This window comes from Gouania willdenowi, chromosome 20 (assembly GCF_900634775.1).
Source record: "Gouania willdenowi chromosome 20, fGouWil2.1, whole genome shotgun sequence".
NCBI lineage: Eukaryota > Metazoa > Chordata > Actinopteri > Blenniiformes > Gobiesocidae > Gouania > Gouania willdenowi.
In genome coordinates, this window is record NC_041063.1 from 14,789,338 (window position 1) to 14,804,037 (window position 14,700).

At 37.9% G+C, this 14,700-nt stretch overlaps 1 protein-coding gene across 1 annotated transcript in view; it reads right to left on the minus strand.

Annotated features, from left to right (window-relative positions):
• The window catches only part of ube3c (ubiquitin protein ligase E3C), a 31,111-nt gene extending 21,328 nt beyond the window's left edge, over window positions 1-9,783 (minus strand). The window contains exons 1-12 of the mRNA XM_028434600.1: window positions 9,650-9,783; window positions 8,631-8,740; window positions 8,114-8,167; window positions 7,693-7,767; window positions 6,226-6,372; window positions 6,005-6,120; window positions 5,761-5,918; window positions 5,488-5,641; window positions 4,241-4,461; window positions 4,005-4,156; window positions 3,320-3,507; window positions 9-95 (exon numbers count right to left, since the gene is read on the minus strand). Of these exons, the coding sequence (XP_028290401.1) occupies window positions 9-95; window positions 3,320-3,507; window positions 4,005-4,156; window positions 4,241-4,461; window positions 5,488-5,641; window positions 5,761-5,918; window positions 6,005-6,120; window positions 6,226-6,372; window positions 7,693-7,767; window positions 8,114-8,167; window positions 8,631-8,696 (1,418 nt within the window). The 5' untranslated portion in view covers window positions 8,697-8,740; window positions 9,650-9,783. The remainder of the gene's footprint in view (window positions 1-8; window positions 96-3,319; window positions 3,508-4,004; window positions 4,157-4,240; window positions 4,462-5,487; window positions 5,642-5,760; window positions 5,919-6,004; window positions 6,121-6,225; window positions 6,373-7,692; window positions 7,768-8,113; window positions 8,168-8,630; window positions 8,741-9,649) is intronic.
• Between the last annotated feature and the right edge of the window lie 4,917 nt (window positions 9,784-14,700).

Sequence of the window (14,700 nt, forward strand, 5' to 3'; positions counted from 1 at the left end):
TAGCTCACCCAGTGATCATTTTAGTGGTCATGGAAGTTATTAGATGCCACAAATGCCTCAGGAAACGAGCATTGAAAGCTAAGCTGTACAGAAGTCTGCAAGGAGCAAAGAACAATAATTATAATTTAAAACCCAAGGAATAAGTGTGAGAAAAGTATTTCCGTAAAGGAAACAATCAGTGTGAAGAGTCTATGCCAATACATCTCAAATGATAACTTTGTCCTATTAACTGAAGGACAAAAAGAAAAAGCTAGAGGGAATTAACAACACTGTTAACAAACATTTTCCTCAAGAATCTTCTTGGCCTTTCTCTCTTTTTATACCTCGGGAGGGCCAAAAGGAGATTAAATGAGCCATTAAGCTTTATTTAGGCGAGGCACCTTCCATTAGTAAACTAGTTGCTGGCGAGGTTGCCCGGCCTGGGTCATAAACAGTCCTCTTGCTTCCTGCTGGAGCCCCCCATTTAACTTAATAGCCAAGGGGAGCAAGACAATGGAGGATGGAGGAGGAAGGGAGGGCTGGTCCTCGTCGTGACCCCGCCGCACTAGCATGCTTCTACACTCACAGTGAATTACATGATAACACTGAGGAGGGTCCACATACTTGCCAGAGCTGCTCAGCACTCAACGAGGCGGTGGCACCGAGGTGCGATAGTGCTCTTTGTTTGTGTGTGTGTGTGCAACCTAAATTGCATGGCTTTTCACACAGAGGGTAAGTACAGGTGACAATAATGTGGTAAGTAAGCTAAAAAGGAAAATAAAGTGCTTGTGCATATAATAGGCCCTTGTCTGAGAGTGACAGGACTGACACCTATACGGATGCCTGACTTTAATAGGCCAGATTCATGCATTCATACGTGAGCCGATGAGTAAAGGTCAACTGTAACTATGTAACAGGGGTAAAGCATAAACACAGAAATACTGTATTTGTTGATCTGACTCATCACTCATATTCCTATTTTTAATTTAATCTGATGAGATGTCTCCCAAAGTGGAAATGACCTTTGAGCGCAGATTGTCAGACGAACCTCAATCGAGCTTGAGAAATGGTTGCAGCCAAACACAGGCCATCTGTCAGTGCAACAAGGCTCAGGAGTAATGCTGTGGGCTCATAACGAGTGATGCGGGTGTTTGATTGAAATGGGAAACAAAGCACTAAATGCCAGCTGACACGCTGATTTACAACCTCAGAGAACCCAAACCCCCTTTTCAATCATGGAATGAACTGCTAATAAACAAAGTCAAGACATCAAAAGGGGGAGCTGTATGTGTATTAGTGTATGTGTGGGTGTATGAAAAGCAGCTGGATGAATAATGACCACATCATTTCATTTTGCGGTAATGAAAGAATCTTTGTTCAGCAGAAAAAATAAATAATGGCCGCGCTCGGGTTGGATTGGATGCCATAAAGCCCCCGAGCGGATTCCCACCTACACCCACATTTGTTTTGCAGACTCGTGCATTAACTCGATCAACGTCATTGTTTCACGACAACACCAAAATCACAGCAAGCACTCAAAAGTAAATGTAGGCCACTTTCATCAGAGCAGCCCTGTTAGCAACAATGTGTGAGGCTAGGTGGAAGCAAACCATCAAACGAACATTACAGCAAATATTCAGGCTGGACACTGACAGGGAAATTACAGCAGCTTCTTCTCTAAATTAGCAGATCAATCTGAAACCTTTTTTTAATCTGCTACCTTTAGAAAAAAAAATACTGAGTGCAGTTTGACGAGACATTTAACTTTTTCTTATTTTATTAAAAAGGCAGCGTGCTGGGCTGGCTGCACAAGTGACCGGCCTCTCTCTCTCTCTCTCTCTCTCTCTCTCTTTTTACTGTAAGAGCACTAAATCAAGGCCGGGATGCAATTTGCTCCCCTTAGCCTCTTGTAAAGCTATCCCGTCCACTCCTGCAGTGATTAATCTTTCTCGGCGAGCTAATTATTTTGTACAGATATCCGATAATGATGGAAGACAAAAGGACAGGATTTATGGTAAAAGCTGGGAGATGAAGAATAGAGGATTTCGGGGCATAAAGTGGAAATCTTTGGAAATCAAGACACTTGAGGGTGAAATGGTTGCTCAGTCGTGGCCAAATTGGGTCTTAATCACCAAATTTAGGTAAGATTCAATCATAACAAAACCTCTGGCAATAAAGAAAATTTACAATCATTTCGATTTAATTTTTTCCACTTTACATCGCCTTATCTTCTCAAACACACACCACAAATCTAATGGAAGCATCTGCCTTTACTAATAATTAACTAAAGCAGGTTGACCATTCACAAAGCTCTGACTAGATCACCTCCTGTCAGTCAGTCCCCCACTCCACCTTCTACCATCCCAGCTCTAATGTAATCAAGCTGAGAAAAGGCAATTGCCCTCGTCCAGTGCTGACAGCTTCCCTGACATCCCCGTTTCCTTTGCCGGTTGTAAATGCCAGTGGGCGAGGACCACTGATAACTGCCTGTCTCACTCCGCCGTTATTTACATTATTGCTTACAGCGCAGAAACACATGAAGACAGTTTCTCTCTAGGTCAGGTGGCCACGTTTAAAATAGGGCCTCCAGATTAGAAGCTGATTTTACAGTCACCTAGAACTCTATTATTTCCTTTAATAAATTTATAGATCAATGTTTATTTTGAGGCCACGCTTTCATCCGAAGACACATGCTTGCACTATGTCAGAGATGAACAACTTTTATCACAGCGTGGGTCACATGAATGTGATTTTTCCCGATCCGTGGGTTAAATTATCAACATTCATGTCATTTAGAATCAGGACCAATCTGAGCATTAATAGAGAAAACAACAAAAGGGTTTAAGTGTCTTTGCTGAATTTTTTTGGTTTTCACTCATTTTGTTTTGTATATATTTATTGTTTTGTGTGCTTTATGTCATTTTTGTTGCTTATTGTATTGCTGTTGTTTTGTGCGTTTTTGGAGTCATTTTGCATAGTTTGCTGTAATTCTGTATAGTTTTGTTGTTTGGCGTTATGAGGTATTTTGTGTTTCTCTGAGTCATTTTTGTAGTTGTTTTGTATATTTTTCATTAATTCATTCGTAATCATCGTATGTGTTTTTCGTCGTTGTCTTTTTTGCATATGTTTTTTGGAGTTATTTTGTGTTTTTTGTTGCTGTCTTTGGTATTTATTTTTGTCATCTTGTGTGCTCTTGGAGTAATCTTGCTCATTAACTTTAGGGGCCACACAAAATTAGAGCAAGGGCCGCAGGTGGCCAGCAGTTGCCTATGTCTGCACTATGTGGATGACCTGAGAAATACCACGTTTTTTGCTTAGAATTGGAAACTTAGTTTTTTACCTGACTTTGGGCACCATGAGGCGATGCTGCACCATCAGCGTGTGACAGATGGACGCCATCATGGTAAAGACCTCCTCACTGGCTGAATCCCGCCACACCAGGTTGAGCAAGGCATTAGTCTGATGCTTAGTGTCCAGCTTGTGGACACACTCTTCAGTTATCAGCTGCACAGAGATCCTGCTGTCATCCTGAGAGCCAGGAAAAAGAAACATTTGTTCTCAAAAAATAACAAGATTGAAGTTGCAATTTACGTGAGAAAAAGGCCAATATGATAGATTTCTGCACCCTTCTTTCTGGATGGATGATTTTATTTAGGTGGAAAAACGCATTGCCATACACATATGTAGGCTGGGTTGACGAGGTCACACACTTTATTCAATTAGAGAAAATGTGTTACTCTACAAGGGGATCAATACAAACATTTGATGAAGTCTGGCAACCTTTTTGGACTTATTTGGGAAATGCGATTGCAAATGACATTTGTTGACTTTTCTGTGTGTGTCTTGTGAACTGTAATTCTTGAGTTATCTGGCCTTCTGTTATAGGGTGGGATGGGGAGGGAAAAAGGAAAAAGAAAATGTAAGTGTTAAATGATAAAAAAAAATGTTTAAAAAGACCTTGTATAAATAAAAGAAATCCTGACTAGGAGGGTGTGAACATGTTTTCCTGTCTGCCCTGATTGTACCTGCATGGGCAGTTGGTGCATGTTTCCATCACCATCATCCTCGGAGTCGCTATTAATTTCTGGCCTGCTGCTGCTTTCAGACACTGGCAGCAGAGGCAGCAGCGTCTGCAGGGCCCGGAGGTACAGCAGCAGACCCTCCTCTGACAGGGAGCCTGTTATACACACACATTTTTAGTACAGGACAAACCGTACAGTGGTAAGTTTTGCTTTTTTGAGAGCGTCTCTCATCCACACACCTAAGCGGTTCTCCCCCGCAGAGAGAACAAAGTAAAAGAGCCAAGGCGCCTGGCACTGTGCTGAAGAAGAGGAATCGATGGTGGCCTGAAGGGAGCTCAGAAAGGCCTCGAATAGGAATGACAAACGAACGTCTGACAGCGCCGGGATGAAGAAATGAAAGATCTGCTCAGTAAACGGTGCAGAGATGAACTCCTCGGTAAAAGCCGCAAAGACAAACTGCCTGTGAGACAAGACAAGAATAAGGACTTCAGAGTGCAAATAAAATCCTTTTTTCTTCTAAAATTAACTACAAGTTCAGCTTTTCAACATCTCCCTGCTCGTTCTGCTGGGTGAGGTCTCCCTTATTGTCTTTGCAAACAGAGCCACTTTGTATGGCTCAGTCACACACATCTGGTGGCCCAAGTCAGATAATTAACTGCTAAAGTCAGTGTGTACACAAGTTCCTCTCACTCCCGCCTTGCTTTTCTTCAAAGAAGAAAAGAAGTCCACTTGTCGTTTGTTATTAAGAATGTCTCAAACTGAGAGCAAACAGCCTGATGTTCTACGCTATGGCGAGAGAGCAAGTCTGGAGGGTTTTTTATGGCTTGTTGCAAATTGGTCTCTTAAGACAATTACTGCCTCAGCACCAACTCATGTGAATAGAAAGAACACTTCAGCTTACCTGAACAGTTTCATGGACGATTTATGGGAAAAAAATTCAACATGAGAAAAAGACATACTGAGCGTTTCAGACTTTATTAACCCAAACAATTATTGATTTATTGAATTATTAATTATTACTCTTTCACAAATTAAAAACCACACATTTTCTCAAATAACTATTCTACACTTTCATTTTCTCAAATAAATAATGAAATGTTTTGGTTTTTTAAATTAAAAATTCTGCATAAAAATCGTCGCTTTGTGCACAAATTTAGCTGCTTGTAACACAATGTAACAAACATGATCAAAATCTAATTGTAGAAAGAATTCCCCAGACATTTGTGCGGTTTGGAACCCCTGCCTTGGAATACGTCTTAAACATTTGGTTATCTTTCTCTATTTCGGATAATGTATTATCTAAACATGTCTAAAATAAATGTGAACCCAAACCCTTTTCCACAATGGAGACAAAAGACACATACGTATGATAGATCCCATTTCACCTCTATTTATGAACACAAAACAGGCTAAAACTAACAGAATGATTTCTAAATTCATTTAAGGAATAAGTATAACAACATGTTATCGCCCTTCGTCGTACTACCTTGCGCCCGTTGTGCAGGAGGAGTAGGTAAAGTGCAGAGGTTTGAGGATGTGCTCCAACAGTGTGCTCGCTAGAGGGATGGACGGCGCGTTGCTGTACTCCAGACTAGATGGAAGTCTGTGATTCACTAGAATATACAGCGACTTGTAATATCCTGATGAAAAGAAACATAAAATATGTATTTCAGCACAACTTCCAATATTAGTTTGTAGTGCAAAGTTTGGCTAGCACCATCTCTCGTTACCTTAGCACTTTTTTCTGAGCAAGCCTTACCTTTCTGTACCATATAGTGCAAAATCTGCTCAAGTAGTGAAGCTACATAGTTAGTATCTGGAATAACGGGAAGATAGGTTCTCTCTGAGGAAAAGATTTCTAGCATGCGCATGGGAACGGCAACATTTAAACTCTCATCTCTTGAGTTCTGCAGGAGTCTAAAAGACAGGGAAAAAAACAAGTGAGATCATGTAATGCTAGCTTAATCAAAACAACAAAACAATCAGCTCCATGGTTACTGTACCTGCAGCAAAAGCCTAAAATTCTCTTGATCTGGAATATACATGTCTGTTTCTGAGGGCCCAGCAACAGCTTCACAAACTGATTGTTGTGTTTCACCAGATTCTGGCACAGCCATATCTAAATAAATGAGACGCAGGTCGACATAGCGGTTAGAATAACGGTTTCTATTTATAAAACGCTTGTGCCATTACGAAACAAGTGAATGTTCATTATTCCTCTCACCAATCTATGAGCATCAACATTCTGTCTGTAGAAAAATATGAGTTGTCTGGACAAAAGGCAGAGACTGGCACCATCCGGGACCTGCTGAGTATCTCCGGCCTGCGTCTGACTGACGCATTCGTCGAATCGAGCCCTCTGAATGGCATACTTGGATAGAGGAGGTGAAAGGTCGGTTATTGCAAATACAATGTTGACACAAAGTGATCTAAAGTATTGCCAAAATATTCAAACATGCAAAAGAGTGACAGCAGCAGGGACGGGCAGCTGGAGTCATGCAAGTACAGCAATAGTCTGAGGTAGCAAAGTAAAAACTTAGTAGCAAGGGCTAATTTCGACATTAGCAACTAACAGCCCGGAGGCTATATGTGGCCCTGGTCTAATTTACTATATACCGATATGATATCAGCACGAATCATACATACTTTTATTACTTATTTTGTAGTGCGGAATGTTAGAAAAGGATTGATCAAGTGATGTTACTCAAACAGAATAGTCAGCAACAGTAACCAATTGGTTACATAAATTTTAACCTTTAACATAAAATCTACAGTATTCTATAATTGAATATATATAATATAATATATATTGGAGATTTTAGATGCAGTCCGACAAAATCCAATATTTGTTTTCTGGCTGATGTCTGACCGATATCAAAAACGGATCGGGACATACCGAAACAAAATAGCCCCAAAAACACACAAAATGACAAAAAAAATACATCAAGGACAACAAAAACTACTCAAAAAAAGAAAAAAAAAAAAAAAAAAACAACAATAAAAATAAGGAAAAATTATTCCAAAACAACAAAAATTATTCCAAAAACCCCAAAAATACATATAACTTAGTCCAAAAATACAAAAACAACATACACAAAATTATTCCCCAAAAAAAAGATAAAATGACACCAAAAATTAAGAGAAAATATCTAAAAAAAATCACAACACACACAAAAATGTGTTTGTTGTCATGAATGTTGATAATGTGGCCACTGAATCAGACAATCATATTTTTGTGGCCCCCACTGTGATATTGCTCCAACTGATTGACCCTGTGAGACGGGGTGAGGAGTGAAGCAATCCAGCGGAAGCTCAAGGTAAGATGCTAAATGTTGATGATTTTTCATGATAGAAAACCACTGTGAAAGGTTGAAAAAGTTCAAATGTATTTCTAAAATACGGTACCAATGATACTGACAACTTGAGAGATTCTGTTTTCGAAAGACTCCAACAAACTAGACTGTCCTCAAGAATAGCTTTTTAAAAATGTATTCAAAAAGATGCCAAATACACAGCTTGAATGTGCAACAATAAATAATTCAGATGCAGAATACTTTAATTAGAAAGCACATGCAAGTAGCTAAGACAGCACAGATTCACTCCCTAAACCATCAATGCTGCATCAGCATGTGTTCAAGTCACATCTGTATTTTTAGGGAATTGTGCAAAACAACTTTCAGCTCATACATACCTGTTGTTTCAAGTCCTGGTAGCCACGTATGTAGGACTGAATAATAATAGCATTCTTCAGACGTCTTCTTTCATCCTACGCATCAACAGAAGATACAATCAAAACAAAAGGTGCATTTTGAATTAATTGATGAACTTTATTTATTTTCAAACATGTATATAAAAAAAGTAAATAACAAGACATAATTAAATGATATTTAAGTTTGAAAAATGGTTATTGGTTAATACAAAAATTTCCTTTTATGAGTTCATTTCAAATGATGACAGCGTTGATACCGGTTGTCTTAACTGTGAGCACTAAAGAGAAAACTTCTATGTGCTCTCTTGGATTGGTTTAAAACTTTAAATATAACAAAAAGGGTCATGTGAGTAACCGGCTAATCATCGCTTTCTCTCATCACACACAGCCATAGTCAGATTACCTCTCTTTTCCGTCTTTCTTCTTGAGTGCGGTGCAGGAGAGATGCCTTCTCCTCCTACAAAGAAGCAAAAAAATGTTTGTAAAATGTCAAACCTATACCAACACAAAATCTATTCTCGACTTTTAACTCATCTCTACAACCAGGTGACAGTGGCTGTAAAGCACCTGATAGAAGTTGCCGTGACATTCTGGAGATTCAAAACGGGAACCAAATCCGGGTTACTGCCCATAAAGTGATGTCGTTGAAAACCGTCTGTCGTCATTTTAAGCTATGATTGGACTATGGGATTGACATGGTACACTACTTCTCCCCACGTGTCAAAAAATATGAGTCGTACATAATTTCAATGCTGGTTCATCATGACTACACCATTACAAATCCAGTCATCATTCACTTTCATTAGAAATAATTCACTTACTTTGCAGGTCTCCAACATTTGCCATAATAAAGTGGTCATAAATGTTATTTACCTTACCTATCAGAGGTCAAATAGCAACAAGCGTACATCACTACTTGCCTTTTTACTTGCTCCTCCAAGTGACACTTTGGGCCTTGTTTTGAAATCTCCCTCAAAGCTAAACATTGTCACAGTTTTCCCATTGACCGATTCACACACGTCACTGATTTCTGGAAAAGAGTGAAAGCAAATAAAAAGTGTCTTAGTGATGATCAGCCAAAAAACAAAGACTGAAAACAACAATTATTCAGTGCAAACCTGAAACTGATTACACTAGTTATCATGTATGTGTTCATTACAAACTTCTAATAACGTTGATGTCTACTGCTAAACCTCAATCTGGCTGTTTTGCTTAGGTTAGCTCACTGGTGTTGTAAACTCCTTGGTATCCACATGGCCTGGTTACTTTTTGTCATGGGAAATCCTAAATACCTCACACAAAACGTACACGTTTTATCACATTGTCACAGCTCTAGCTTTTATCAGAAGATTTTGAGTCCGTTTGTTTACTTGGTATTTGTTAAATAAGCTTGGTACGAGGAAAAGTGCGTATTTAACTGAGCGCGAAGTAATAAAATAAGCTCTAAACTCAACTCTCCCCTCGAGGACGAGTTATTCATAAATTTATAGACTTAAATTATAGGCAACGAATTACAAAATATGTGTAACGCCTCCTATTGGTTCTAAACAAAACGTATATTTAAAAAGAAAAGTAAAACCAGATAGGCTAGCCTCTATTTAACATGTTGACTAGTAGATTCAATACACCGGTGAAGTGAGCTAGCTAATGACTCAGCAGCTGTCATTATCTAAATAAAGCTCTGTGCGGTTTCCAGCACTAAAACAGAAACATAAATGTGAATATAGTAAACTCTGACCGGCAATATATCATGGTCTAATGTCAGATGTGTGCAATAGTTGGTGGACATTAGCACTGTGGCTAACTAGCCGGGTTGCTAAGCAGATCGACATGCTAACTTCACGGTGGTTGTATTTCGATCCCTGTGACCGCTTTTCACATATCTCCGTGCAGAGGACACGTCTGATCAGTGCTCGTGAACGACCTGAGGGTGGTTTACCTTTGGCTTTCGAGATAAAGTGAGAAAGAGAGAATACTGCTGAGCTTGATCCAAAACGTCAGGTCCTCTATTCCTCCTCTTTCATGAAATCAACACAACACCGGGGACTTTCAACGTAGCCGCTTCCGGATTCTGCAGCTTCTGGCTGCTGGTTGGCTACAGGCGGTGTCATCAATATCTATGACCCGCCTTTTCAGTGGATTCATTGCAAATCATGATTGTGCGTTTTTAAAGCAGAGCTGTATCAACATACGGTTAACGGGCCAAAACTGGCCCTTCTTCAGCGTGTTTGTAAAGTGTACGAATCAGAGTGGACAATAATGTAAATAAAAATAGAAAAACCTACGTTGTTTAGCTGTAGTCCAAACAAAATATATTCTAGCCATATGAAAAAAATAAATATATATTCTAGCCATATGTTTATTACAATGTTTTTACTACATTACATGTAACCAAGCTTCAAAACTGAATGGATGAAACAAAAATCCATGCTGATGGAATACAACAGAAATTGAATGTGACATGAATTTTTAATTCTTGATTATATACACTTTTTCTCAGAATTTTATATAATAAATAGAAATGAACTTTATTTGCTATTACATAAGGTATGAATATACCCTATTGAACATGTCAAATTCCATTACGGCCCTTTAGTGAATCCAATTTGGCCCACAGGAGAAAGATAAAAACATGAATCAATGTGTAAATTACAACTAATTCAATTGCAGATATCACAGTCCCTTCAAATACACAAATGTAATGAAACTTAACAATGTTGGCCAGCGCTCACAGTTTTCCCATGCTTATATCACATAATGGCAGTGAGTTTTAAAAGCTTAAGTGTTGAAAGAATCTCAGTGTTTCTAAATCCTTGAATTTTGCTCTAATCATTCAATAAAATGTCACCAAATTAAATAAAAATCAAATAAATAACTTTAATAAAAAACTTTAATTTCAGCAAATCAATTATAATCTTCTTTTGGATTGAGTCAGGAGGTAACTGCGAAAAAACCCAAACAAGCAAGAACAAGCAAACTCTATACAATGGTCCCATTAATGCTACCATTATCTTCTTGTGAGGAATAGAAACTTTAAATTATACCATTCTACAAATCATCACTAAAGGTTTTTTTTTCAAACACATTTCCTCATTTATACATGGGAAGAGAAAAATTGTAAAGTTTGATGATTACAACCGCTTACAGCTTTTAATTCTAGACTAAATAAATATTAGTGTCAAGCTTTAAGTTAAAAATGTCCTTATATAGTAAAATTTGAAGGGGGGAGGGAGAAAAAAAATGAAAAATAAAGTTTAATTTTGACAACAAGACAGATATCTTGCATTTTCATCTTGCATAGCAATATTCTAATAGATATTCCTTTACCCGGACACTCACAGACACATTTATAGCTTTTGCATTAGAAATTCCTCTCTAGAATTCAAAAATCAGGTATCGCACAAAATTATTACATTTAAACAATGAGTTTTTATCACTTATCAACATTTATGTTTTGCTTTTCTTATTGTTATTTTTCATCTATAACCAGTACATTTATTTACCACCCCTTTACAGAGGTGATATATCATTCTTATAAATTATAGAACTTGTCATTATTCACAATATTAGTGTTGTAATTCCTTTGAATCTTAAAAAATAAAATACCATATAATGGATACTGGACAGATACTGTGTCAGAACAGATTTATCATTTAGTCCTGGTAACAATATAGGATTTCTAGAAAAAGGGGTATCCTCTGATGCAGTTTGTCTGTCTTATAATAATAATAATAATAATAATAATAATACATTTTCTATGATATTAAGTGTATCTAAATGATTGCATTTTTTGAAAAGCCATGCAGAAGTTCATTAATATCATATAATTGGGTATGAATGGTACAATGGTAAATGGAAAATGGACTTGATTGACTCACGTTCACTTTAATGGGACTGAGCTGCCATGCAAGGCGATAGTCGACCATGGGAGCAATTTAGGGATTCAGTATTTTGCCCAAGGACACTTCGACACGTAGACAGGTATAAACTGGAATTCAACCTATACAAACTTCTTGATCAGGTGACGACCCCTCTACCAAAAAGCTAAAAGACAAATATAAATTTCTTTAAATCTCATGACATCTTAATCTTATTTTATTTTTAATTTGCTGAAATATAAAAGTGTGTCTCTCAATGATGATGAGGCGTAAATGTACTTAAAAGCTATTTTGCTCTTGTCATGAACACAGAATATGAGTCGAACCAGGCCAGCCTACATCCAAAGATCACTCCCTTTTCTACGCACGCACGGTGCGTAATTATTAAATAAACTATTCCTATTTGTCACTTTGATTTGTATTTTAGTTAATTGTGAAAGTAATTACGGGCCAAATTAACAGCTTTCAGGAAAGAGAGAGGTTTTAGGATTCGGTCCCACCTCTGGTGCCTTATTAATTTCCTCTCCTCTATGTGATGAAAAGGAGCGATAAATCTGTGTGATCGGCGAAGGCCAAGACTAAATGGCTCCATATTTCACCGCTGCTTTAATAGAAATATTCATGGTGGGTTCCTTAATGAAATTAAAGCTGAGGACCAACAGACTCGGGGTGTGGGGGATCCACTGCGCTTGTAGCGGTGCACAAGGCTGCAGGATGCGGCCAAAGGATGGAAAAGGCACCGCGGCTTGTGACCCGGGTGTCCGGGTGCGTATTTGATGGATAAAAACTAGAAAATCTGAGTGATAGAAACAAAAATATGTTTCAATCAGCTCAAATGTAAATGACTTGCGGTATATTCATGAATATAAAGCAGGATGCTCATTATGTGACTCTTAAACCCATGTTGGTTTTATTTTGACAAGTTAAAAAACTTTAATGATGAAATGAACAGGCATACCAATAAACTAAAATGAACATACACTCTTGTTTTTGACTAATTTTGTTTATTTTGACTGATAGTAATGCACCCAGGGTAAACATAAAAGCTATAAATGCTGCTTCTGGTGCAGCACAAAGGTGACAAATGGTTAGAAGCATGCCTCTAATCATTTGTCACCTTTGTGTATGCACTTGTTATTTATATTATCCTAGGCCATATTCTCATACACTCTTTGTGTTGCTGATCTGACAAAAAAAAAGCCATGTAAAATCCCTATAGGGCAGTCCCTGTGCCTAGTGTTATGCTTATGCACATATGTTTATTGTTCATTCTGAGATATTTTTTCTTCAAATCATAAAGAAAATCAGAAATATTGACATGAGGAAAAAAAAATAACATTTTTAATTTGGTTTGATCTTTTACAAATCTATTTTCTATCAAAGTAAATGCAAAAACAAATGAACAACTATTTATAACTGGTTCCCAACCAGAGGTACGTCATCCATGTACTTGGACACGTCTCAGGAGAGGTACACAGAAATATTTGTCAATTTAATTTCTAACATTATGGAAACATTTTTACACAGACATTTTCCTCATCCATCCATAATAAATTGTGGCACTCTTTAAAATACGTGAAAATTCCCAGTTCAAAATCTGAAATGGCCAAAACATCAGAAATAGACGAATAAAAGGCTTAAATCAAAGGGTTTTGACGAGCTTGGTGACACAAATAAACAATACATAACATAGCAGTGGGTCCCAATTGTTTTCGTGTACCCCCTTTGCATTTTGGTCAAATTATGTGTACCCCCTCTTCATATGTACCCTCTCCATAATTTCATATGCTTTTTCATTTGTGGAACAGTGGGCTCTCCGAAACGTCTCGAACATTGGTTCTCTAAGGCTTAATATACAAATGCAAAACAATGAATGTAATTTAAAGTGAAATTAATTTAAACCATTCAACTTTTATGTAATTACTTCAATAGTAAGCAAATAACTAATTATGGTATCCTATTGTAAAAAAAAAAAAAAAAAAAAAAGGCCTCTAGCATAAAATATGCTGCAGCCATAAGTTTAATTGTTAGTTTGTGATGAATTTGTACAAAACAAAAAAACAAAACAAAAAAAGAACTAATATTGTTAATTATTTCCAAGTACCAATGTGCTCCTGTACCCTAGGTACACGTTTGGTACCTGTTTGGTAACCCCTAAACCAAGGGATAGTCGCGTAATGACAAAAAGGGACCAATAAGGTTGCAAACAGATTTATAATATACAGTATTCGACCACCTGCCTACGGCTGCAAAAACACGTCCTTTTGGCAACAGGGATATTATAGAACAGTTCATTTTTCTTATATTGCTTTTTACCACTTGTGTATGCACCATGCAGTCCACATCTTATTTTATGAACACAATAGTCGTGATGGATTACAATTCATAAACGCACGTTGTGACGCGCGCCTTTTGTTTGGCACTGATAAGATACGGCCTGGATCTTCACCTTCTGCTTTTCCACATTGCAAAGCTGTCATTCCTCTTTCTGTTTCTTTCCTCCATCCAGGCCCACATCAATCTCTCCGTTATCATTCTGTAATTGCTCATGATCATCAGGGTTCACAATTAAACGGCGATCCTTTACTTGGAAACTACCCGGTGACTTGTTGATTTCCCCAGAGCAAATAAACGTCCCTGGAGCGCGGTTAGCTGATGAATTGACAAAACCTAATCAGCTTTATTGGTAGACAGGTTAAGGCCAACGGGGTGTCAATAATTCTCCATCTGACCTCCTCTTCCATTAACTTTAAGTGGCTTATTAGAGCGAAGGCACCCGGAGCCACGGGCCTATTACGCGCTCCTCCTCATCACACTTTGAGATTTTCAATTACAAAAAATTTCTGCCCACAAATTGCGTGTCAACTTGTGTCCTTTGGACAGTTCGCTCGTGCCTCCACTCATGCAAAGCAAGTCAACCTATATGATCAAACTTAGATTTTATACAATAAGAAAGAATGTAACCCAAAGCCGCATGCATTTATAAGAAAGCATTTTGAAGTTCATTAATCAGCTTTGAGTGACCCCCGATGAACGTCTGTTCTCCTCCCTCACGTTTGGAGGGCGACAGAAGGAGGGCTTTTACTGAAATTTCCCTGTTGGCCTCTATTGG